Genomic DNA, 24,573 nt, shown 5'->3' on the forward strand with positions numbered 1-24,573 from the left:
GATTTGAGGGGCATCTACTTTTTAAAATAGATTTATTTTTTTCTTGTCAAAAGTGGATTTTAGAATATAGGATATTATGATCTGCTTGCAGTTAGCTTCTCTTGAGGGTTACAAAAGACCAATTCAGTTTTTAGATCTGATCACTGATCATTATAAAATTTCCCCAAAATTAGTGCTTGCCCACTGTCTGTTTTACAGTTTTATTCCACAATATAAACTTAAAGGCAAGAAAGAGGTTGAATCTGAATCCACAATGAAAAAAGCCCCACCACAAAATAAACACTGAAAACTTTAATTTTGTATGTAAACCAAATATGTACCGACATTGAGAAGACAGTTTTGCCAGCCAAAAATATAATTAAAACATTATTGAGAATACAAATATTTCAAATCCTCAATTGTTACTTGGTTTGGGTTTTTATGGAAAAAGGAGCAAATGGGAAAGACAAAGGCTCATAATAAAAATTGATTGAAAATGCTTTTAACAGATGAAATCTTCCATGCCTTATATGTTAACTGTTATTGCAGTGTATGTTTTAAACACAGAAACAGAAATGTATTCTAGGTAGTTTTCAATAGCTGGATTAAAAGAAAAAGGCTTCTGCTAGTACTTCTAATCAGAAAATTCATACTTTTATTTCCCAAATATTCCAATTAAACATGGTATATTTATATGTATATTAAAGACATTAACCAGAAAGCTTGTAACTGACAGTTTCACTTGGAAAACATAAGACAAGGAAAAATTTCTGCAAATGTCTATTTTAATATATCTTACAGGCATGATGTAAGATATGATAAATGTTTGAAGTGAGCATTCTATATTATAAATACCATCAATGTTAGTATGTGGTTGGGTGGCCCTTCCAAACAACTGCAATCATTTGATCATTCTTACTGTGTTTATAGTTTTAAAAAACTGTATACCTTTTAAGGAGTTAGGTGATGAGGCAGTACTGTGCTCTGCACTGAACCTGGTACAGATGATGCTGAAATGAGGCTGTAATTTACTTTCAGTGGTATAAAGGAAAAAAATCACTTTGCCTAAAGTGTATGCATCTTTCTTAAGGGTGTACCCAGATTTTAATTATCTAAATGTAAATACTTAACGAATTTTACTTAGAGTAATGAGCTAAAGTGCACATTACATAAATGAGATGTTCTAATTAATCATGTATGAACTACTGGTTTAAAGAAAAGCTATGTGAATTCTGTGAATGTTGGTCTATTGCCAAATTGCTCATCAGCATTTGCATTCATAGATGGCCTCACTTAATAAGTTGTGAGACATTCAGCAAATGTTTTAGCAAATTATGAGTTTCTAGATGCAGAAACTTTTTTGCTTTTAACTCTTTTTTCTCATATAAATCTTTGGCTACTCTTTAGAAACCATAGACAAACACCATTCTGGAGAGATTAAAACCCAGCCAAAAACTAAGAAAGCTAATATCTCAGGTATCATTCACATAGGAGTCTTGAATTATTTATTAGATATATGCCCTGTCATAGATGTATGTTACCATAATGAGTGAGCTAGGTTTGTCGGAATTAGCAATGTTATATGTGCACATTAGAAATGCTTCCATACTCTGGCACAGCAGTTCTTAAACTTTTCAGTCTTAGGACTTAGACTCTTAAAATTTATTGGAGACCTCTGTAAAAGCTTTCGGGTTGGGGCTTATATCTATCAATATTTATTATAATGCATATTAAAACTAGAAAAATTCAAAGTATTTACTAATTATTTTATTTTATTTTTTGAGACAGGATCTTGCTGTGTCGCCCAGGCTGGAGTACAGTGGCGTGAACTTGGCTCACTGCAGCCTCGACCTCCTGGGCTCAAGTAATTCTCCTACTTTAGCCTCCTGAGTAGCTGGGACCACAGGTGTTTTTCACTGTGCCCAGCTAATTTTTTAAAATTTCCTGTAGAGATGGGGTGTGAATGTTGCCCAGGCTGGTCTTGTACTCCTGGGCTCAGACAATTGTCCTTCCTCAGTCTCCTGAAGGGCTCGAATTACAGGCATGAACCACCAGCCTATTTTATTTTAGAGACAGATTCTGACTGTGTTGCCCAGGCTAGAGTACAGTGGTATGATCATAGCTAACTTCTGCCTTGATCTTCTGGGCTCAAGCATTCCTCCTGCCCCAGCCTCCCTAGTAGCTGGGACCACCATGCCCAGCTAATTTTTAAATTTGTTTTATAGAGATGGGATCTTGCTGTGTTGCCCAGGCTGGTCTTGAACTCCTGGGCTCCAGCAGTACTCCTGCTTTGCCCCTACAAAGGGCTAGAATTATAGGCATGAGCTACCATGGCCAGCCCTAATTAATTAAAAAATTACAACAAGCCATTACATGTTATCCTGAGTAACTTTTTTAAAAAACAAAACTTAAAATTTAGTGAGAAGAATGACCTTACTTGTTCATTTTTGCAAAACTCACTTTGGGCTTGATAGAAATCAGCTTGAGTCTCATATCTGCTTCAACAGTCAAGGGTTGTCATATGACTGAAATATATGAAGAACATTTGGCCTCACACAGTTATGTCATTGCAAAAGAGAAGACGTTGATAACTTTTTCAGATAATTGTGAATACTCTTTTTTTGATATTACACCAGAACTTTACAAGTTATAGTTTTGTAAAGGTATGCTACAATGAGAAACCTGAAACTGTGTCACTTAAGTTTTTGTACTCTGTTTCCTTAAGATTCACTGGTCTGGTTTTCACTTTGAATGGCTCTTTTACCTATGCATGCTTTTGTAACATCATGCATTGATCATTTGGAAAGTGCAGGTTTACTGGATTATGCGTATCATCCAAATTTTGACACATTATATAATATCAAAATATCATATTTATGAATATCAACTCTGAACCCATCAGAAAGTCTACGGTAAACTGTTAAACTTACAATGGTGGATGCAAGTTTTCCAAAATTCTAATTTTCACTTGAAAACTCAAATTTCATAATTGGTATAATTCTGTCGGCTGTTTTCCTTTACATGAAAGGCTAACTTGTTTCATTTTTGAGAGAACTCCAAATAATCATAATTTATCAAATTTGTTTTCAAGTAAAAATGGTGTTCAATGAAAAAAGTGACTTCCACTCATGACTTAAACAGCTATAAAAGTGCTTTTTCTCGGGGAAGTCATCCTTCAATGTGCAATACAAGTACTTTTCTGTGTGCTTCCCATTTTGACACACAGAATATTAAAGACATACTCAAAGGTTGATATGTAATAAGGTAAATAATTTATATTGCTTCGTCAAGGACATTCCTAAGGCAAATGGGCTTTTATTGTGTTTGTGTGAATGTATGGTGCTGAAAAATTTAAAAATGCATCAAAGATTACCTTGCATAGTATTTCCCAAAGAGTTTTTCCTAGCACATTGGTGCACAAGATGCCATAGAGCTGTGCTGTCGAATATGGCAGCCAGTAGCCACATGCAGCTAATGAGCACTTGAAGTCTGACTAGTCTGAATTGAGATGTACTGTCATTGTAAAATACACACTAGATTTCCAAGAGTACAAAAAAAGAATGAAATACCTCATTAACAGTTTAAAAAAAATTGATTATGTGTTGAAATGTTCTTTCTTTCTTTTTTTGAGACAGGATCTCACTCTGTCACCCAGGCTGGATGCAGTGGCACAATCTCAGCTCACTGCAGCCCCTGCCTCCCCTGCCTCCTGGGCTCAAGTGATCCTCCCATCTCAGCCTCCCAAGTAGCTGAGACCACAGGCGTATCACCATGTCCAGCTAATTTTTATATTTCTGGTAGAGATGGGGTTTTGCCATGTTGCCCAGGCCAAGATGTTTTTTATATATTAGGTTAAGTGAAATAACATTATTGACTAATTTCACCTAATTCTTTTTTTAAGATGGTTGCTGAGATTTTTTAAATTTAATATGTGGCTCACAATATATTTCTGTTGGACAGTATAACTCTAGAGAGAAGTTTAGTGGCCAGATTTATTTGGGAAAAAATTGGATATGTATTTCTCCTTGAAGATTTATTACATATATTGGGATAGAAATATTGAGGAGTCTTACCCACAAAAATCTTTTAAGATTTTGGTTAACCCAGCAATTCCCAAACATGTTATAATTTGAGGCCATTAGTTAACATTCTATGGTACTAGCTATAGAACTATAGAATTATTCATCCAAGTTTGGGAACAGTTTTAGTTCAGTTATCTTTGTTTTGCTGATGAGAAAATGGAAGGGTAGAGTTGGTCACATTATATAACTTGGAAATTATATAAACATTTCCTTAGGGCAAGTTCAAGAAAAAGATATATACATATATTTATTGGTAGGATGACCACTTGTTTTCAACTTCGCATAAGATAGTTTAAATTGATAATATAAGCCAGGCATGGTGGCTCATGCCTCTAATCCCAGCACTTTGAGAGGCTGAAGAGGGCGAATCACTTGAGGTCAGGAGTTCGAGACCAGCCTGGTCAACATGGTAAAACCTTGTCTCTACAAAAAATACAAAAATTAGCCAGGCGCAGTGGCATATGCCTGCAATCCCAGCCACTTGGAAGGCTGAGGCACGAGAATCACTTGAACTCAGAATGTGGAGGTTGCAGCCAACCAAGATCATACCACTGCATTCCAGCCTGAGCAGCAGAATGAAACTGTCTCAAAATAAATAAATAGGGTAGGCTCAGTGGCTCACTCCTGTAATCCCAGCACTTTGGGAGTCTGAGGCAGGTAGATTACTTGAGGTCAGGAGTTTGAGACCAGCCTGACCAACGTGGTGAAACCCCATTTCTACTAAAAATACAAAAAAAAAAAAAATTAGCCAGGCATGGTGGCGCATGCCTGTAATCCCAGCTACTTGGGAGGCTGAGGCAGGAGAATCATTTGAACCTGGGAGGCTGAGGTTGCAGTAAGCCAAGATTGTGCCATTGCACTCCAGCTTGGGTAACAAGAGCTAAACTCTTGTCTCAAAAAAATAAAATAAAATAAAATAAATTGATAATATAGTGGGGAAGGTCTCGAATTTATTTTTTAAGTCTTGGTTTCTGCCTTCAACTTCTGGTTTTAGTCTACAACATTGCTTAGTGTTTTACTATGTCATACCCTAGGACATTGATTATTCACCTTTTAAAATTATAGATTGAGACTCTGAAAAGAAAACAAAAACTTCGCAGATTCTCCCATCAGAATTAATAATATGCACACAACTTTATAGGATTTCAGGAGGTTATAGACCTTCTAAACCTATCCATTGACTACAGATTAAGAATTCTTCTCTTATGGTTCAGGGATAATGAAATTACGGCTATTAAACAACATAACTCTCACTCTTGAATTGTAGTATTAAAAAGCCCACCAATCCCTAGATGTTTATTAGATATGTATGTTGCAAAATTTTACACTCTGAAGAATCCCATAAGTATAATATAGTGTCACCACTCACAAGGAATTTAATATTTCCTATGGCTTAAAACATATTTTTTGAAAAACCTTGAAATGTAAGCAAGACTCATTTTACCTAACCTTAGAAATATTTATGGAAAGCTCTGTAAAAGCTTAGAGTAAGTGAAATACTCAGTGTACAGGAAAGGTTAGTCCTCTAATGAGCAGTTAGAAAAACCATCATGTGCTATAATGTGAGCAATGTTCAGGATATCTATAGGGAAGTGGACATTATTATAACTTCAAAACATGTCTCGCATTGATAAATGAATTGTTCTGCCTGCTCGCTCTTCAAGGGGCACCCGTGCAGTAAGATGCAGAATTTCCTATCCTGCATTTTTAAGGAAAATGTCAGAAGAGATTATTTTTCTTCAAGAGTATAAACTGATACTTTATTTACCAGGGCAGTACTGAATTTCAGTGTACATCCAGTTATACAGATTTATAAATCAAAGAGAATATAGATGAAGTTGGATGCAATGGCACACACTTGTAATCCTAGCAGCTCAGGAGGCTGAGGTGGGAGGATCTCTTTAGGCCAAGAGTTTGAAACTAGTCTGAGGAACATAGCAAGACCTTGACTCTAAAAAAGATTTAAAAATTAGCTGGGTATGGAGGCACATGCCTGTGGTTGCTGCTACTTGGAAGGCTGAGATGGGAGGATTGCTTGAGCCCAGGAGCTTGAGCCTGCAATGAACTATGAGCACACCACTGCACTATAGTCTGGGTGACAGAGTGAGACCCTGAATTTTAGGAGAAACAAATTATGTATGTGTATGTGTATTAAAAGAGACAATGTCTGAGGATTGTTAACTGAAAAGTTTGAGACCCAAATCTAATCCTTATTTCTGTTGGACGTCCGTTGAAGAGTTGAGCTGCTTTACAGAGATGGCTTATAGCCACTAAGGGCCTACACTACAGCTAAATTATAATAGGTCATTGTAATGCTTAACATGCAAGGCTCTTTATGTGTTAATTCAAACCTGGATCCCTTTTGCTTCTTTACATATTCACTGTATTCCTACTTGCCGGTCTCTGAACTTGCAACATACTGTTATTTCTAGTGCCTGGGATTCCTCCTGACTTCCATCTTTATCCATCTTTCAAAGATGCTACCTGTTCTTTAAAGCTCAATCCATGAAGCCTACAGATGAGAATATTCCTTCCTTAGGACCTATTAATATCTCCCTGTTAGTCTTTGCATTGAATTAGTTTTTCATGTATTTTTCTCACCAAAGGCCAGGCCTGCATCTTACTCATTTCTGTGTTCCTAACAGCACTAGCAAGAGTTTGAACTTTGTAGTTGTTCAGTAAGCATCTGTTGAATAAATAAATGTAAAGCCTCAGAGAAAATAGGTGGTACTTAGTATTAACAATTAACATATATTTTTACTTAAATATAAGAATTTGAGCATCCTCGAATGGGAAAATCTCATTTTGGAACTGGACAGGGGTGAGTGGGAAGAGTGGTTGAATGCTGTGTCTCCCTTGCACTTTTGACTATGTGTGGCTTCAGAATTCTTGTTGCTTTAACTACTACTACCATTTTACAAGTATCTTAGTTTTCATTTTACCTTACACACTGTATAATACTATTGGTGATTGCAAATGAGGTGTAAATTCAGATGAGTTAATGTCTTGGTGTGATAATATAAAATACCCATTTCCAAAGGAGTGATTTTTTTCCCCCCATTACAGGCATGTAATGAATTCACTACACATGTGATGAACCTTCTCCGAGAACAGAGTAGAACACGTCCCATTTCCCCCAAAGAGATTGAAAGAATGGTGGGCATCATCCATCGAAAATTTAGTTCCATTCAGATGCAGCTCAAACAAAGCACTTGTGAAGCAGTTATGATTTTAAGATCAAGGTTCCTTGATGCCAGGTATGTGAAGTCACAAATCTATTGCATGGCTTTCCCGCGTCTTTCACTCCTTGTATATTATTTTCTGTAAAACTGGCCAGATCTTAGATTCTTCTTTAATTTGGCCATATGAGCTCTTTTGTACAATGGACAGGTAATTCAACTCATGGTGCCTGTGCTATCAAGCTTTTTCCTGTTTGGGAATGGTAGTGTGGGTTAGCTGCCAATTTAGTGTCTCAGGAAATAAATAGGGTTAGCATCCCTGCTAATGACTTTAGGAATATATAGCCTTTCTATTCTGATGCTAAAAGGTATTTTTTAAGGATAATTTTCTGCATATAACTATTTTAACAAAGGGTATTTTTTTTTTTCCCTTGAGGCAGAGTCTCACTGTGTAATCCAGGGTGGAGTGCGGTGGCACGATCTCTGCTCACTGCAACCTCCTCCTCCCAGGTTCAGGCAATTCTCTTGCATCAGACTTTCAAGGAGCTGGGACTACAGGCGCCCACCACCACACCCAGCTAATTATTTTTGTATTTTTAGTAGAGATGGGGTTTCCCTATGTTGGCCAGACTGGTCTTGAACTCTTGACCTTGATCTGTCTGCCTCGGCCTCCCAAAGTGCTCGGATTACAGGCGTGAGCCACCGTGCCCAGCACAAAGGGTATTTTCTAAGAATTTCTTAATGTTACACTGATTGTGCATGTTATGGGAAAATACTTGGAGATACTGATACTTCTAAGAAGGAAGTGGCGTTTCAGTTAATAGCAGTTACCACAAAACTCAAGTCTGTATTTTTAAATCAAGAAAGAAAGCCGGGCGCGGTGGCTCAAGCCTGTAATCCCAACACTTTGGGAGGCCGAGGTGGGTGGATCACAAGGTCAAGAGATCGAGACCATCCTGGTCAAAATGGTGAAACCCTGTCTCTACTAAAAATACAAAAATTAGCTGGGCATGGTGGCGCATGCCTGTAATCCCAGCTACTCAGGAGGCTGAGGCAGGAGAATTGCCTGAACCCAGGAGGCGGAGGTTGCGGTGAGCCGAGATCACGCCATTGCACTCCAGCCTGGGTAACATGAGTGAAACTCCGTCTCAAAAAAAAAAAAAGAAAGAAAGCCTATCATTTTTCCTGTAAGGATGAAATATTTCCTTTATCTGAAGCTTTTCCCAAGTTTCACAGGTCTTAGATAATGCATTATATATGGTAATAAATTGTATGTGGTGACCTACTGAGTAACAGAACAGAAGAATTGTCAATGTCCTAGTATATGCTGCCTCTGTAGGGATGCCTCTCAGGCATTGCTTAAGCTTATGATCAATCTGCAGCTTTGGAAAGGAGTTTCTATTTTATTTTCCCATGGAATCTGACAGAGGTGACAATTATCATCCAAATCTCACAATATTAAAGGAAATAACTAAGATAGCTTCTCGACTGGAAAACAAAGTGTGTGGAGCAGTCTTCATGCCAGAGCTCTTCCTTAGAGCCAAATAAGAAAACATTATGTCACCATTTTCCTACTTTACCAAAACTTGATATCATCTTTGGTTTTCTCTTCTTGCATATGGAATTAGTGACTAGAACTCACTGTTGCTTCCTTTTCAGTGTTTTTCATGTTAGCTCTCTTTCCATCACAGTTCCTGTCCATCCTTTTGTGCAAGGACTAACACAGTACCTACTAGTCTTCCTGACTCCAGTCCTACTGCTCTCCAGCCCATCCTCCATATCTCTTGTCTGTTTCTGTAACATTACTGTGCTAGCCTGATTGCTTTGCTTAAAAACCACAGTAGCTTTCCAATGCTTTTACATGCATACTCACATATACACTCCTTAACCTGACATTTAGGGCCTGTCCCTGTCTGCATTACTTCTTTGTTGTTGTGAGGATTTTATTAGTCTTTTTTCTATTTGAAAAATACCAAGCTCACTATGGAAAATTTCAAAAATATATGGAATAAAAGGATGAGGAATAAAAGGTAACCTCATTTTTATTACCTAAAGAAAAAATCACTATAAATGTTTTAGAATATTTTCTTCTCTTTTTGTTTGTTTGGGGCCTTTTAAAAAGAAATGTTTCTGTAATGGGTCAATATACATAGTTTGTTCTGCTTTTTTAAAAATTTACAATGAATACATAAACATTTTCATGTAATTATAACCTCTAATTATAAATAGTATTTTAACAATTGAAGTTACCAAATGGATATAAAATAAATAATGTACTTAGCATTCCCTTATTTTTGAGCACTTGTCTCCATTAATTTTTCTTTTCTTTTTTTTTTTTTTTTTTGAGACAAGGTCTTACTCTGTCACCCAGGCTGAAGTGTAGTAAGTGATGCTATCATGTCTTACTGCAGCCTTGACTTCCCAGGCTCAAGTGATCTTCCTGCCTCTGCCCCCCGAGTAGCTGGGAGGCGTGTGCCACCATGCTTGGATAATTTTTGTATTTTCTGTAGAGATGGGGTTTCATCACGTTACCCAGGGTGGTCTCAAACTCCTGAGCTCAAGCTACCCTGCCTCCTAAAGTGCTGGGATGAGTCACCATGCCCAGCCAACTATTAATGTTCATATAATCTCTTCCTTTTTTCCACAAATATTTATTGGTACTGCGGATATAGTGGTAAACAAGGTAGGTTAATGTAATTGCCCCAATTGAGTTTATATTCTCCTTGAGGAAACAGATAGTAAACAAGTGAATGAATATACTGTAACACTCTATTCAATAATGTAATGAAATGTAATAGGGTGATAAATGCTATGCAGAAAAATAAAGCAAGTCAAGAGGAGAGAAAATGAAGAGGGTACTATTTTAGATAGATTTTTATTGAAACTAGCATTTAATGAAAATCTTCATGCATTGAACCTTTTTTGCCTTCAGAATTATTTCCTAAGGATCAATTCTTAGAAATGGAATTATTAGATCAGAGTTTGAACATTTTCAGTGTTCTTATTTACATATCACTAAATTGTTCTTTCCTGTGTTTCTTCCAAAAATGAAATGCCTCATGGACTTATCTGTTTCCACTGCTTAGAATTCCTTCTTTTCCTGAGTCTAACCACTTACTTCCCTGCCTCCCACAACAAACCAACTGTCTAAGTTAGTTACTGGTAACGAGTCATCATCTGTGAAGGTATATGGAACAGAGCCCAGAATGGGACCAGTGCTCGTACTTGTCGGGCCTAGTGAGATCTTGCTCATCATTCCAGGTCTGGTCTAAATGCTCCCGTTTCAGAAAATCCACTTTAATCACCCCACTGGACTAGCCCTTCCTTCCCTTGAACACTTATACTATGTTTATTCAACTATTTAGATGAAACTTCATGTAGACTCCCTTTTCTTGTAGTTTTTCACAAACATTTCTTCTCTCCCTTAGTAAGCCATGATGTCATTGAAAGCAACAGCCAAGACTTACACATTTGCATTCCCCACAATTCTAGCCAATGACTGACACGTTAGAGGCCACCAAAAGGAATTTATTGACTGGCCAGATAAATGAATAATTCCAGTTAATACTTTGTAACAGCTCAAATCAGAGTTAGAGAGGTAACATCAGAAGGCAAAAAACATGTTTAAATTATTTGTCCAAATTTGAGCATTTTAATAAAAAGCATTATGTAACAAAGATAGTAAAATATATGTCTGATAGAATGCTTTCTAACATAATTGCTATCCTTATTTCTGCTGATACATTCCCATTCTTGTCAACATGTATGTTTACTTTTTCCATAACTGCTTTCATAATGTATACACCTAAATGATTTATTTTTCTTCCACGAAGAGAAAATATATTAACAGCCTAGAGAAAGCAGAGCCAGAATGAGAGAATGGCAGAGCTTGGAGCAGAGTCCCTTCTCTCACAGAGATTGCTGGTAGTAATATTGTGATGCTGATGGGACACAGCCCTGGACTGATGTGCCACTGCACATTGGCCTCAGGCATAGCCATTTAGAGTGTGGTGAACCCTAAGGGAGTGAAACTGAGGGGAAATGCTTAATGGGCGTTTTCTACAGGATGTTTTCTAAAAAATAAATAACGTATAAGACCAAGTTCTCTCATGTGCCTTCAAGTGATTGCAAATACTGAGCTTTGGTTCTATCTATTCTTGTAGTGCCTCCCAGCAAGCCCTCTGCACTGAGAAGGCAAGAGGCTCTGCTCTAGGCAAACATGCTCAGTCAGATGTATCATTTCCTTGCTTACTCTGGCTTTCCATGCTTATGTTTTCTTCATAATTGGACAAGATGCAGCATGCAGTGCAAAACATTTAAGAACAAATTTGTGTAGGTCCCTGTTCTCTTCCAGTAGAAGTGCTGGAGTTTGGACACAGACAGAATATCTGGTGAGCTATTCTGTTTGTTCTCTGAGGTGTTTGATGGTTGCTGAAAACTACCCCTGGGCAAAATTGATGTGAGCCAAACTTCTCTTTGCTTTCCTAGATATATTTCTTTTTGATCCTCCTTTCACACATCCCTATTTCCCAAAGAAACGTGCTTGTGTCATCTCTTTCCCATCTACTCTGGGCCTTGCTCCTGGGCTCCGTGTTTTATACTAGGAGTCACAAACTGATATGCTTACATATAGTGTAATTGAGTGGAGTGGCTTGATCAGGGATATAGGAGGGACAGTGAAGGTTAAAACAGGCAGGTGCATGTCTAAGGGGACAGCTATCACCCAGCTTTAGCTTAGAGCTGCCTTCTGAGAACGTGGGCTCAGTATGGCTGACATCCCAATTTTTCATAAGAAGTCAGAAACTTAGATTCTTATGAGTAGGTAATTACTATGTGGTCTCAACAAATAATGTCTGTGGGTCAGATAATGCCTGTGAATTTGACATTTTCATATCTGTAGACCTTACCCATGTACCTACTCATCAAAGTATGCCTCCTCAGCGTGCTCTCACCTCGGGACCTTGTCTTGCTTTTCAAGCAACGTGTGACTCCTGCAAAAATGCTAACTGTTCTTCTTGGTGTATTTGTCTTCCTTCCCCTCCTTCCCTGTCTTGCCCTACCCCATCCAGTTCATCATCAAATCCTGTTGACTGTAATCCCCAAATAGATTTTGAATCTCATCTTCATCCCCCAGAAAACAATAGTTTAACCCTCCTAAAAATTATTGAAATTAAGAAATTTCAGGACTAAAACCTGAGTTATTTTGATCAGACCTAGATTTTATGCTCCCTTGACTCTCCCTTAATGTTGAAATATAGATCATATACTTAACCTGCCATGTGAGTGACATCATTTTGACTAGAAGAATCTCATAGAGTGCATACCTTTACAACAGCCTACTGACTCTGTCTTTTCTGACTGTGGGATATCACAATTGAGAAGAATTAAGATTATTTGGAAGAAAGTATTAAGAAAATTATCTGGGAAAGGCATTTTTTAGTTACTGGAGTACTTAATTGAAAGTGAATTCTGACAAATGATAATTTTCAGGCTGGAATTCTTTAATATCTTAATAATAAAACCCAAATATAAATGACATTTTTGCTACTTGAAATATGTTGTTAATAAATACTTGATCTTAGCCAGGCGCGGTGGCTCAAGCCTGTAATCCCAGCACTTTGGGAGGCCGAGGCGGGTGGATCACGAGGTCAAGAGATGGAGACCATCCTGGTCAACATGGTGAAACCCCGTCTCTACTAAAAATACAAAAAATTAGCTGGGCATGGTGGCACGTGCCTGTAATCCCAGCTACTCAGGAGACTGAGGCAGGAGAATTGCCTGAACCCAGGAGGCGGAGGTTGCGGTGAGCCGAGATCGCGCCATTGCACTCCAGCCCGGGTAACATGAGTGAAACTCCGTCTCAAATAAATAAATAAATAAATAAATAAATAAATAAATAAATAAATAAATACTTGATCTTTTGAAAGTCTGTCACCCACTTCATTGCCCCCCTCCCTCAAAAAATATTTTGTTCTCTCCTCTACCTGTGAAGAAAATCATCCTCAGTCTAGGCAGTTGCTTAAGCAGAAAAACTTAGAAATCCTTCCCGATGTATTTTTTTCCCCTAACTTTCCTTCTCTATCTCCCTCCCTCACTCCTCCCATTCAATACATCATCAGGTCCTATTGCTTTTACCTTTCAAGTAAATCTTGAATCTTATTTTTATCACTCTCAGCCTGTGCCAGGTTACTATTATCTTCAGTTTGACCAGTGGAATCATCTCCTGAAATGGGCTTTGCAGTTCCTTTCATGCCCTCCTTCAACTATTCTCAGCAGTCAGAAGGATCTTTTAAAAACTTGAAACTTAAAGCCTTTAATAGTTTCCTATTGCACTCAGCATAAAATCCAAAAATTCTTATAGAGTCCACTGAACTTCTATAATCTGCCCCCTACCCATCCTTCCAGACTCATCTCACATTCCCTGTCTTTGACTGTGCTCCAAGCTGCTCCAACCTTTAGACAAGAAATATCTGTTTCAGAACTCTTCCTTTGCCCAGCCCTCTTCCCTGTAACCTCCCTGATAGACCTTGTTTGTTCTCACTGGATCTTCATTGAATACCTAAAGTATTAGGTCCTCAAAGAATTGTGCTTTATAGTCTGGTATTTTTCTTAGTGATCCTACATGTAAAAATGAGTTGGATAATGGCTTGGAGGATGTCTAGAATATACCTTTAAAATATCACAGAAATAAAATTAGACCTTAAGGATGTTTAAAAGAGAAATCTACTTTTTTGGTATGATCCTAATTAATCTGTCCCTCTTAGGTTAATGCTGATTGTAACGGAAATTCTTTTTTTTTTTTTTTAACTCTTGTCATAGACGGAAAAGGCGTAACTTCAGTAAACAGGCCACAGAAATCTTGAATGAATATTTTTACTCACACCTCAGCAACCCCTACCCCAGTGAAGAAGCCAAAGAGGAGCTGGCCAAGAAATGCAGCATCACAGTGTCACAGGTGAGAAAGGACCATGGGTCTGTCTTGTTCCCGGTGGATACAGGAACCCCATTTCTTCCTCAGGGCATTATGATCAAATTTCATATCCAAATGTTCTATCATCAAAGAAGATGTGAAGAAAATCTAGATATTTCCACATTTTTAGGTGAGATTTTAAACCTTAGATAATTTTTTAAAACCCTAAGTGGCATGGAGTCAAGATCACCACCACCCACATTCCCCAGTGTAAATCTTCTATAGAGAGGGCATAAACATGCCAAGGGGAGAGATGTAGTTTACACTTAAGTGACTCTCAGTAAATGGCACGTATTCCTGGTTTCCCTCATTTAGATGACTGACCTAAGCGTCTACCAGCAAGAAACCAATTTATTTGTTGCCGAAAGGAAATTTAATATAACTCTTTGGTGAAAGCTTTGAGGAATTCACCAAGCTCTTTCTTGGTAACCATGCTATAATGCTTGAGTCCCAAGGATTTCTTTGCTTCCTTTTGTCCATTAAACCTAAGAATTAAATTCATGCTTTCAGAGTTTTTGGCTTTGGGGTTTAAAAAAAATGCTCATTTGTAATAATTTCTGGCCCTGAAGTTAGTTGTCATTGTCTGACAAAAATACATTTAGCTTTAGTCAAATAGACTGGTATTTGGATTGAGGATTGGAAACAAATTAACAAACAAGTGTACCTCTTGAGAACATAAATATATCCTATTTAGCATTACCTTTAAAATACAATTTTATTTAAATGTTCATATTTTTGTTAATAGATTGACATTTGAAGAGCATTTCTTCATAGCATGCAAAAGTGATAGTTTACCAACCAGATTTTATAGTGAAACTTAAGGAAAAGCTGACCATTGTCAAAAATTTCAGAGTTCTCTAGGGGTCACATGAAACCATTTTTAAAAGTAGTTTCTAAATAAATACTCCTGCTGTAGATGAAGTTCAAGATATTAAAGATCCCCTTCAAGTTCCAATGAGGACCTCATATCAGTGTCTGAAATTGTTGTTTAAGGGAATAGGGCCTGGCTGTAAGATGATTTCCAGCTTCTCTTTTGGCATTATTTTCTGTAGAAACTCAAGCAAATTTTGATTCATAATTAAGGTTTCATTCAAGGTTTATTGTTATTTCTCTTATGAAATGGTATATCTTGATTTCTTTTTGCTTGGTTAGAAATGGAATATAATTGACCAGGCACTGTGGCTCACGGCTGTAATCCCAGCACTTTGAGAGGCTGAGGCAGGTGGATCATGAAGTCAGAAGTTTGAGACTGGCCTGACCAACATGGTGAAACCATGTCTGTACTAAAAATACAAAAAGTAGCTGGGTGTGGTGGCACATAACTGTAATCCCAGCTACTTGGGAGGGTGAGGCAGGAAAATCACTTGAACCTGGGAGGCAGAGGTTGCAGTGACCCACTGCACTCCAGCCTGGGCCACAGAGCGAGCGTCTGTCAAGTAAGCGAGAGAGAGAGAGAGAGAGAGGAGAGAGAGAGAGAGAGAGAGAGAGAGAGAGAATATAATTAAAGAAAGAAAGAGAGAGAATATAATTAAAGAAAGAAAGAGAGAGAGAGAGAAAGAAAGAAAGAATATAATTGATTTGGATTACCAGCCTATATACATAGATATGTATATTATATAAAAGATTACTAACTGGGTTACTCACTTCCATATGAAATACAGAGGAATAGCATGATATGCCGGGTTAGCCAGAGAAGACAAAATTAATTAAGAATCATTTCAAGTAGGATTTTATAGTGAGTGCCTTTTCCCTGAACATTAGTGAAAGGATTAGTTTCATGTCAAACACCAGGTTGATGATGCCAAGTCTGGTTTTCCTGCTCACAGCCACTCTGACTTAGAATTTGAATGTTTGTGGATGAATTTAAGATATTTTCCTGCTTCCACTCTTTTTTTTTTTTTTAAAAAAAAAAAAACCTCTATAACATATACACCAATAATACAGATTAATATTCTCTATTTCAAAAACAATGAAATCTGGAGTTTTCATTAGCTGTAGTATCTCACACTTTGTGTGTAGTGTAGAGTGTGCTCAGTATACACGTGTGGAATAAATGATAAAAAGATTTCCTTCCGGCTGTTCTGAACTAGGGAGTTTTCACTTCTAAAATAGGCTAGGAACCCACTTACTAGTGTATTTTTTTTAAAAAATAGTTAATTTCTATATTCATTTCACTTGTTTTCTATGGAAAAATAGCTTTATTAGTTTCTAAAAAAAATTATTAGCAATTGCTGAGAAAAAGTACAGAGGTAGAAATAATATAGATAGAGCTTTATTACTTTGTCTAAAAAGCAAACTTTCTGACTTTGTTTCTTCCAGGTCAGCCTTTCAAACACAGAATTTCAGCAATCAGTTTAAGTGTCAATTTAAATTGTGGCAGTTTCTTTCTCTTTTAATCATTTTTCTGCTTGTAATTTTCCATGATTCCCTCTTCCTACCTCTCTGAAGTGGAAACAGTGGTTATCATTTTAACTATAAAAGAAACAAGCCATGCTTATAAATTAATGGCATTTTGTTTATGTTTTTCAACAGTGAAAGCAAAGAATTTCTATTGCAGGCCTGACAGGTTGACTGCCTTTTTTTTTTTTTTTTTCCCCCTTTTCTTTTTTTTAAGGCAGGCTCTCGCTCTGTTACATAGGCTGGAGTGCAGGGGCGTGTTATCACAGCTCACTGTAATTTTGAACTCCTGGGCTCAAGCAATCCTTCTGCCTCACCCTCCTGAGTAGCTAGGACTACAAGCACACCACCACACTCAGCTAATTTTTTAACTTTTTGTACAGGCAGGGTTTCGCCCTGTTGTCCAAGCTGGTCTTGAACTCCTGACCTCAAGTGATCCCTCAGCCTCAGCCTCCCAGAATGCTGGGATTACAGGCATGAACCACTGCACCTGGCCAACTACTTTCAAGTTAAAATGTAAATCACTCTGAAATACAATTAAATTTAGAATCTAGAAATTGTTCATAGAGAAAGCTAACTTTAAAAATATTGAAACCCCCTGAAAACAGGCAACTGGAGTAACACTATTTTTACTAGATTTAGAATATTTGAAACTGTGATTTATTATTTGCTGCAACTGCTTGTAATACTTAATCATAGGGAAACTTCAGAAGAAATGTAAGGCAATACCTTTAGTGCTGTGAGGGCAGGATAAAATTTCTTAAACAGGACATAAAATGTGTAAGGAACAAAGGAAAAGATTGATAGATTCAATGGTAGAACTTTTGTTTATCAAAGTACTTAACGACTGAAAACATCAACATGATACAGCCATTCAGTAAAGATTGGATCAAATCTAATTATCAATAGATATCAACATTTAGAGGAAAATTTTGATGAAGAACATGGTCTTAAAGTGTCTCTCTGTAGACCATTTAAAGTTGCAAGGGATTTTTTTTTTTTTTTTTTTTTTTTTTTGAGACAGAGTTTCGCTCTTGTTACCCAGGCTGGAGTGCAATGGCGCGATCTCAACTCACCGCAATCTCCGCCTCCTGGGTTCAGGCTATTCTCCTGCCTCAGCCTCCTGAGTAGCTGGGATTACAGGCACACGCCACCATGCCCAGCTAATTTTTTGTAGTTTTAGTAGAGATGGGGTTTCATCATGTTGACCAGGATGGTCTCGATCTCTTGACCTCGTGATCCACCCACCTCGGATTTTTAAAAAGTAATAATAGAGTGGAGAAATGGAACAAAAACTTGACCAGGTGACCAGAATCAACATCAGCAAGGAGGAGTAGATGGACACTGGGTGTAGTATTTCAATCAAGAACATAACCTGAATTGAATCACAAGGCAATACCAGACAAATCCCAAATGAAGAATGTTCTATTGAGGACACAAGTAGGGAGGAAGCATTATTCTTTAAAAATGTCCAACAAAGGGCATGGAAATGTTCTAGATTAAAAGAAGCTAAAGAGCTATGACAAGTAATTGCAATACTTCACCCTAGATTGGATTCTGTACTGTAGGAAAAAACATACCACAAAGGATATTGTTGGGTTAAGTTTATTGAAGTAAATCGTAATTGATAATCATACTATGGTTATGTGAGAGAATCTCTCTAGACTTAGGAAATATACCCTGACTGACTTAGGGGTAAAGGACCATGATGTATATAACTTACCCTCAAATGTTCAGAAAAAAATATATATGTTTGTATGTATATGTGTGTATATAAACACCCATACACCTACACATAGAGCATGAGTGCCCACAAAGATAAAACAAATGGCCCAAAATGTTAATAATGGGGGAAGGACATATACAGATACTCTTTATCTGTTTTTTTGTTTTATTGTTGCAGCTTTTTTGCACCTTTGAAATTATTTTCAAATAAAATATCGTCTTGGCCGGGCGCGGTGGCTCATGCCTGTAATCCCAGCACTTTGGGAGGCCGAGGCGGGTGGATCACGAGGTCAAGAGATCGAGACCATCCTGGTCAACATGGTGAAACCCCGTCTCTACTAAAAATACAAAGAATTAGCTGGGCATGGTGGCACATGCCTGTAATCCCAGCTACTCAGGAGGCTGAGGCAGGAGAATTGCCTGAACCTAGGAGGCGGAGGTTGCGGTGAGCCGAGATCGCGCCATTGCACTCCAGCCTGGGTAACAAGAGCGAAACTCCGACTCAAAAAAAAAAAAAAAATATTGTCTCAACTGTGGAAATGGCCCACAGACTTGAAGAAGATATTTACAAATGTATAAGCAAGAGAGGATTAAAATCCAAAATATATAAGGAACTCCTATAAATTAATAAGAAAAGGGAAAGAACCTATTTCCAAAATAGGCAAGAGAGTCAAACAAGGATTTCATGGAAGGAAAAACATAAATGGTCAATTGTATGAAAAGATCCTCATTCTTATTAGGAATCAGGAAAATGTGATTTAAAAATTGCAGTGAAATAACTTACATTTCCTAGATTGGCGCATTCTGCTACCAAGAATGTGTAGAAGTAGGAGGCCTTACGATATTGGTGGTAGGGATATAAATTGATATAGCCACTTTGGAAAACTTCTAATATTATTTTATAAATTTGAACATGCATATACCATTCAACCCACAATTTCTAGAATACCTCTTGTTTGTATTTCAGGAAACATTGGTAAGAAGATTCATAGTAACATTGTTTGAAATGGCAAAAACTTGAAACAAACCATTTGTCCACAGACTGAAGAAATGGATTAATATACTGTGTTACAATCCCACAATGGAGCACTATACAGCAGTGGAAAAAGAATGATCTACATGTATCAATTCATGTTGAGATAAAAATGCAAACTGGAGAATACACTTAACATAACATTTTTACAAAGTTTAAAACCAAGCAAGCTAAATGGCATATTGTCAGGGGACACATATGTATGGTTAAACCAAAAGGAAAGAAAGGCAGTGATAAAATAAAATAATCCAGTAAGATGGGATCAAGAAGGAACATTCTAGGAGTTTCAGTGTTAATAGTCTTTTTAAATTTTAGTGGCAGGTTTACAGAGATTGATTATTATGCATTACAAACCTGCATACGTAAGGCAAGGAAGTCTCATGCCAGTTATTAAATCTAACAGAATTTAAAAAGACTGTTTCCATTCATTTGTTTAACAAATATTTATTGTGTAATGCTGATTATGTGCCAGATACTGTTTTAGGGATGAAAGAGACATCAGCGAACTTAACGAGACAGACCCGTGTCCTACCTGACAGAAATGTGTACACATACTCAGCAAAAGATATGTATAGGAATATCCTTAGTAGTAGTATTCATAATAGCCAAAAGTAGAAACAATGCAAATGTTCATCAACAGGAAAATAGGTAAACAAGTGTGGTATATTTATGTATATTTGGAATATTATTCAACAATGAGAATGAAGAACTATATGTATCTACATAATGCTAAGTAAAAGAAGTGCTTAATTTCATTTACGAAAATGGAAAAACAAACTTCGTTTATAAAAAATGGAAAAACAAGCCATTTATAAAAAATGGAAAAACAAGTGAAATTAACCTTGGGGGCTAGAAATCAGATTAGTAGTTATCTTTGGGGGAATGGTGATTGGAAGGAGGAAGAGATATTTCTTGATCTAAGTAGTAGTTCCATGGGTATGTTCACTTTATGAAAATTCATTAAACCCCATACTTATGATGTATGCCCTTTTTTGTATATTTTTATTTTATTTGTCTAAAAAGTTTACTTAAATAACAAAAACAAGCCTGCCCTTATGGAACTTATATTTTTGTGAGAGTATACAGATAAGTAAACAAGATAGATATGATAGGTGCTCTTGACGATGAAGGAAGGAAGGGGTTAGAGGATGTAATTTTTAATAGGGTGGTAAAGGAAGCCCCTCCTGAGGAAGTATCTTTTGGTTAGATTGAAGGAGATGAAGGACAAGTCATATGGATCATCAGTGGGGAACATTCTAGCAGAGGAAACAGCAAGTGCAGAGGCCCTGAGGTAGAAGTGCCCTGAGCAAGGAAGCAAGTAGTAGGAGATGAAGTTAAAGATGCTGGGGACCAAATAAATAGTGCATGGGCCTTTGGGCCATGGTGATGACTTAGGCTTTCATTGTGAGCTGGGAAACTGAGGAATGACATGGATCTGACTAAAGTTTTGTTTTGCTTTTTAAGACAGAGTCTTGCTCTCGTTGCCCAGGCTGGGGTGCAGTGGCACTATCTCGGCTCACTGCAACCTCCGCCTCCCAGGGTTCAAGAGATTCTCCTGCCTCAGCCTCCTGAGTAGCTGGGACTACAGGCACATGCCACCACGCCTGGCTAATTTTTTTTTATTTTTAGTAGAGACGGGGTTTCACTGTGTCAGCCAGGATGGTCTTGATCTCCTTACCTCGTCATTTGCCTGCCTCAGCCTCCCAAAATTCAACTATTACAGGTGTAAGCCACTGTGCCCGGCCACAAGATCTGACTAAAGTTTTATAGGATCACCATGGCAGCTGTACTGACACTAGACCATGGGAGGCAAGGGGAAGCAGAGATATCAGGGTACACTTGAGTGTTTGTGATAGAGTTGATGAGATGTGACTGGGTACTGTATAAACTGTGAAGGTACAGGGTTTCCTGATAAGTTGGATGTAGGATGTGTAAGAAAGAGATTTGCTAAACCAGAATTTGAAATTTCTGATTTCTTAAGACTTGGTTTGATTGAGTAAGCTGGAGTTCCCCTTTTACGTTAACAACCTGAAAATTGACAAAAGAAGAAACTATTTTAAATGTCATATGCACTGAGAATCATACTTAAATTGTCACATATTCTTAATTAGTAGAGCAGATATTAATTTCCTTTTTGGAAAAGAGCTAATTTACATTGATTATTCAAGTTACTAAGCCATAAAAAACTTCAGTGTTCCCCTAATTCCAATTTTGAATTTGAGTAACTGGCTGTATTTTCTCTGCTAGGTGTTTTTAGAATGAAAAATGTTAACTTATTCTTCATTTCTACTGTAATTGAAATGTACTGTCAAGAAAAGATTGATTTTTAAAAAACCAAAAAAACAAATGAGAACCAGAAATGATAAGAGATTAAGTGACAGCATTAAGACTCATTCATTTATTCATTTAACCAACATATTTTAGAGCTCTTAAAGTAGCAGATAAAACCTCCTTTAATAATAGTCTAGGGTACTTAACATCACAATCTAACCCATACAGATGAGGAAACTGAAGTTCAGAGAAGTTAAGTGATTTGACAAGGGTCACAAGCCTCAGTGAGTAGGGGACTTGGAGATTTTTACACAGAGATTCTTGATAAAAGGGGAGAAACTGAAGTGTTACTTTTTTTCCTGCAAGAGGCAGTGTGATTCACTCATCCTCAGGGGCCAGGCTGCAGAGCACTGGTTTGCGAGGCACAGACCTTGGCTCGTATCACTAGGGCTGCATCATTTTCCCCCTAAGCTACTTTAGAGACTCTAGGCTAGTTAGTAGTCTGAGGTCTCTTTACTCATTAAACTACTTATTCCAAAGCAGTGAATATTCAGTAAGCTAATTAAAATTTGTAAGTAAGATTTCCTTATTAAAAAAACTATTCAAATAAGAAGAAGCTCGTTAAAATAATAATTAGAGCAGGAAAAAAGAAGACAACTGTCAAATTACAGTATTTTTTTCCAGCTATACATAAAGGCCTTTTCAGTTGCTTTGGCAGTAGACAGAAGGCAGGAAGTAGATTTCTACTGCATATGCAGTTGGTAAACCAGAAACAAGTTGAAGGAAAAGGCAGCTATTTTGTTAAAATGGTTCTTTCACATGTGTTAAAAGAGGGCTACAGACCCTCTGTTCTAGAAGCTCTGATTGTGTATCCTAGTGGAGGTGGGACATCATTAAAGAGTGCACAAAGAATAAAAGAGCAGGTTGTAAAAAGATGGGAGCTTTGAGGATGCTATAGCACCAAGTACAGATGAGGCATGTCTGCAAGATTTAAAGAAAACAGGGAAGCGTCTGATTTTTTTTTGTTGCTGTTGTTCTCTACAAACAATCAGCACCGTAAGTGTGGTGCTTAAAGCTTGCTCTAGCGATGTCAGGTATTATATTTATTTTAGAATTGACTATTTTGAGGAAATCTCTAACGCTCAGTTGATATGATACCCAAACAAAAGATAAAGAGACAATTTCTAAGCCGCACATGGTGGCTTACACCTGTAGTCCCAGTACTTTGGGAGGTCGAGACGAGCAGATTGTCTGAGCTCAGGAGTTCAAGACCACCCGGGCAACCGTGTCTCTACTCAAATACAAAAAAATTAGATGGGTATGATGGCAGGCACACACTTGTAGTCCCAGCTACTTGGAAGGCTCGGGCACAAGAATCACTTGGGCCTGGAGGTGGAGGTTGCAGTGAGCCAAGATCATGTCAGTGCACTCCAGCTTGGACTAAGAGTGAGACTCCATCTCAAACAAAGAAACAAACAAAAAAAGAGACAGTTTCCAGCTTAGATTTAGTGTTTTTGAGTTTCCCTATACCCAGAAGAAGTCATAATCAGAATTGTGGTTCCTCCAGTTTTTGTCCCCTTTGCCTTCTTTTGCCTATTCCCTCTCTTTATCCCTCCAATTGAGTATTCCTATCAGTTCTATTCATGCTGGTCTCAGCACTGTGTCTAACCTTTCTATTGCCTTTCTTCCATGAGGCACTCGAGACCATTAGGGCAATATATAAGCCAGGGTCCCAGCAGGAAACAGATGTCACACTCAAACTGGAATAATTGGAGGACACTTTATAAGTGAGGTAAAATGACTTGCCCAAGGTCACTGAGCAAGTGACTATTTACAATAGTGTGGGTAGAGTGTAGGGAAATCACAAAGGATAATGCCAGTGATTGGTTCTGTTACGCACTTGACCTGAAGAGATGAGGGAAGTTTCACAGTAGATATCAAGACAGAGGAGGTGTGTGGAGAAGGCCAGTGACTAAGACCTGAGAAAAGGCAGCTTTATAGTGCAGGAGTCAGGGGAACAAATACTGTGACCTCACTGTTCTCCTTTCCCATCTGCCGCCTGTGCCTATGATTGGCCAGAAATCTGAGGACACCCAGGGGACACCAGGACACCCTGGGGCCCATGACAGGGTAGAGAGTGGATAGGGAGGAGTGAGCAGAAGATAGACAATATAGTCCAAAGGGTGAAGATACCAGGTCAGAACAGGCTCCATGCTTAAGCCTCCTGGCTTCACACTTACATTGATTCTGTGATGTTCACATCCAGAAACCTTCTCCAGAGATGCTCTTCAGCTTTCCTTCTTACCTTTTGATTTCTCTTCTTCTCTCCCAGTCCTTCTGTTAGCTATGTGGAGAACCCATTATAATTTTTCTAAAATAAGTGTTTTATTTTATTGCTTTTGAGAGTAGAAACTACAATTTAAAGAAGTTAATGTGATCTAGCCAAAGGTCCTCACCAGGATTTTTGGTTATTTTCCTAATTTGCTCAATAGGTACTTAGTGCCTACTATATGTGAGGCACCATGCCTGGCACTGTGGCAAAGAAGGTGAATAAGTTAGGGTTCTTCTCCTTAAGAAATACTGAGTTTCTTGGGGGAAACAGACAGATGTGTTACTGACAGGATATAAAAGTTACCTGGTAGTACAAGGTACAAATGGATGCCATGTGTGGAATATAGTACAAAGAGGGGTTTAGTTTCTACTGAGAGCATCAGGAAAGACCTTCTAGAGAAAATGATGTGTAGAACCTGGACACGGATGAATAAGACTTTGGGAGAAAGGGTATTCTAAGCAAAGGAAACTCAGAAGCAAAAGACAAATATGTTAGGAAAACAGTTTAATAAGTCTAGAGCCAGTGTTATTATGTCAGGGGTGGGGATTTTATTATAAGACTTAAGGCTACAGACTGTGAAGACTGACAAACCTGAACTAAAACCC

The 24,573-nt window shown here is 37.8% G+C and overlaps 1 protein-coding gene across 4 annotated transcripts in view; it reads left to right on the forward strand.

The window, feature by feature from the left end:
* Window positions 1-24,573, forward strand: part of PBX3 (PBX homeobox 3) — a 235,177-nt gene that overhangs the window by 186,134 nt on the left and 24,470 nt on the right. For all 4 annotated transcript variants that reach the window (XM_032257259.1, XM_032257258.1, XM_032257261.1 and 1 more), the window contains 2 exons: window positions 7,128-7,318; window positions 14,060-14,195. In XM_032257259.1, the coding sequence (XP_032113150.1) occupies window positions 7,128-7,318; window positions 14,060-14,195 (327 nt within the window). The remainder of the gene's footprint in view (window positions 1-7,127; window positions 7,319-14,059; window positions 14,196-24,573) is intronic.

The sequence above is a fragment of the Sapajus apella genome, unplaced genomic scaffold (genome assembly GCF_009761245.1).
Source record: "Sapajus apella isolate SASKATOON/1434 unplaced genomic scaffold, GSC_monkey_1.0 scaffold97, whole genome shotgun sequence".
In the NCBI taxonomy this organism is placed as follows: domain Eukaryota; kingdom Metazoa; phylum Chordata; class Mammalia; order Primates; family Cebidae; genus Sapajus; species Sapajus apella.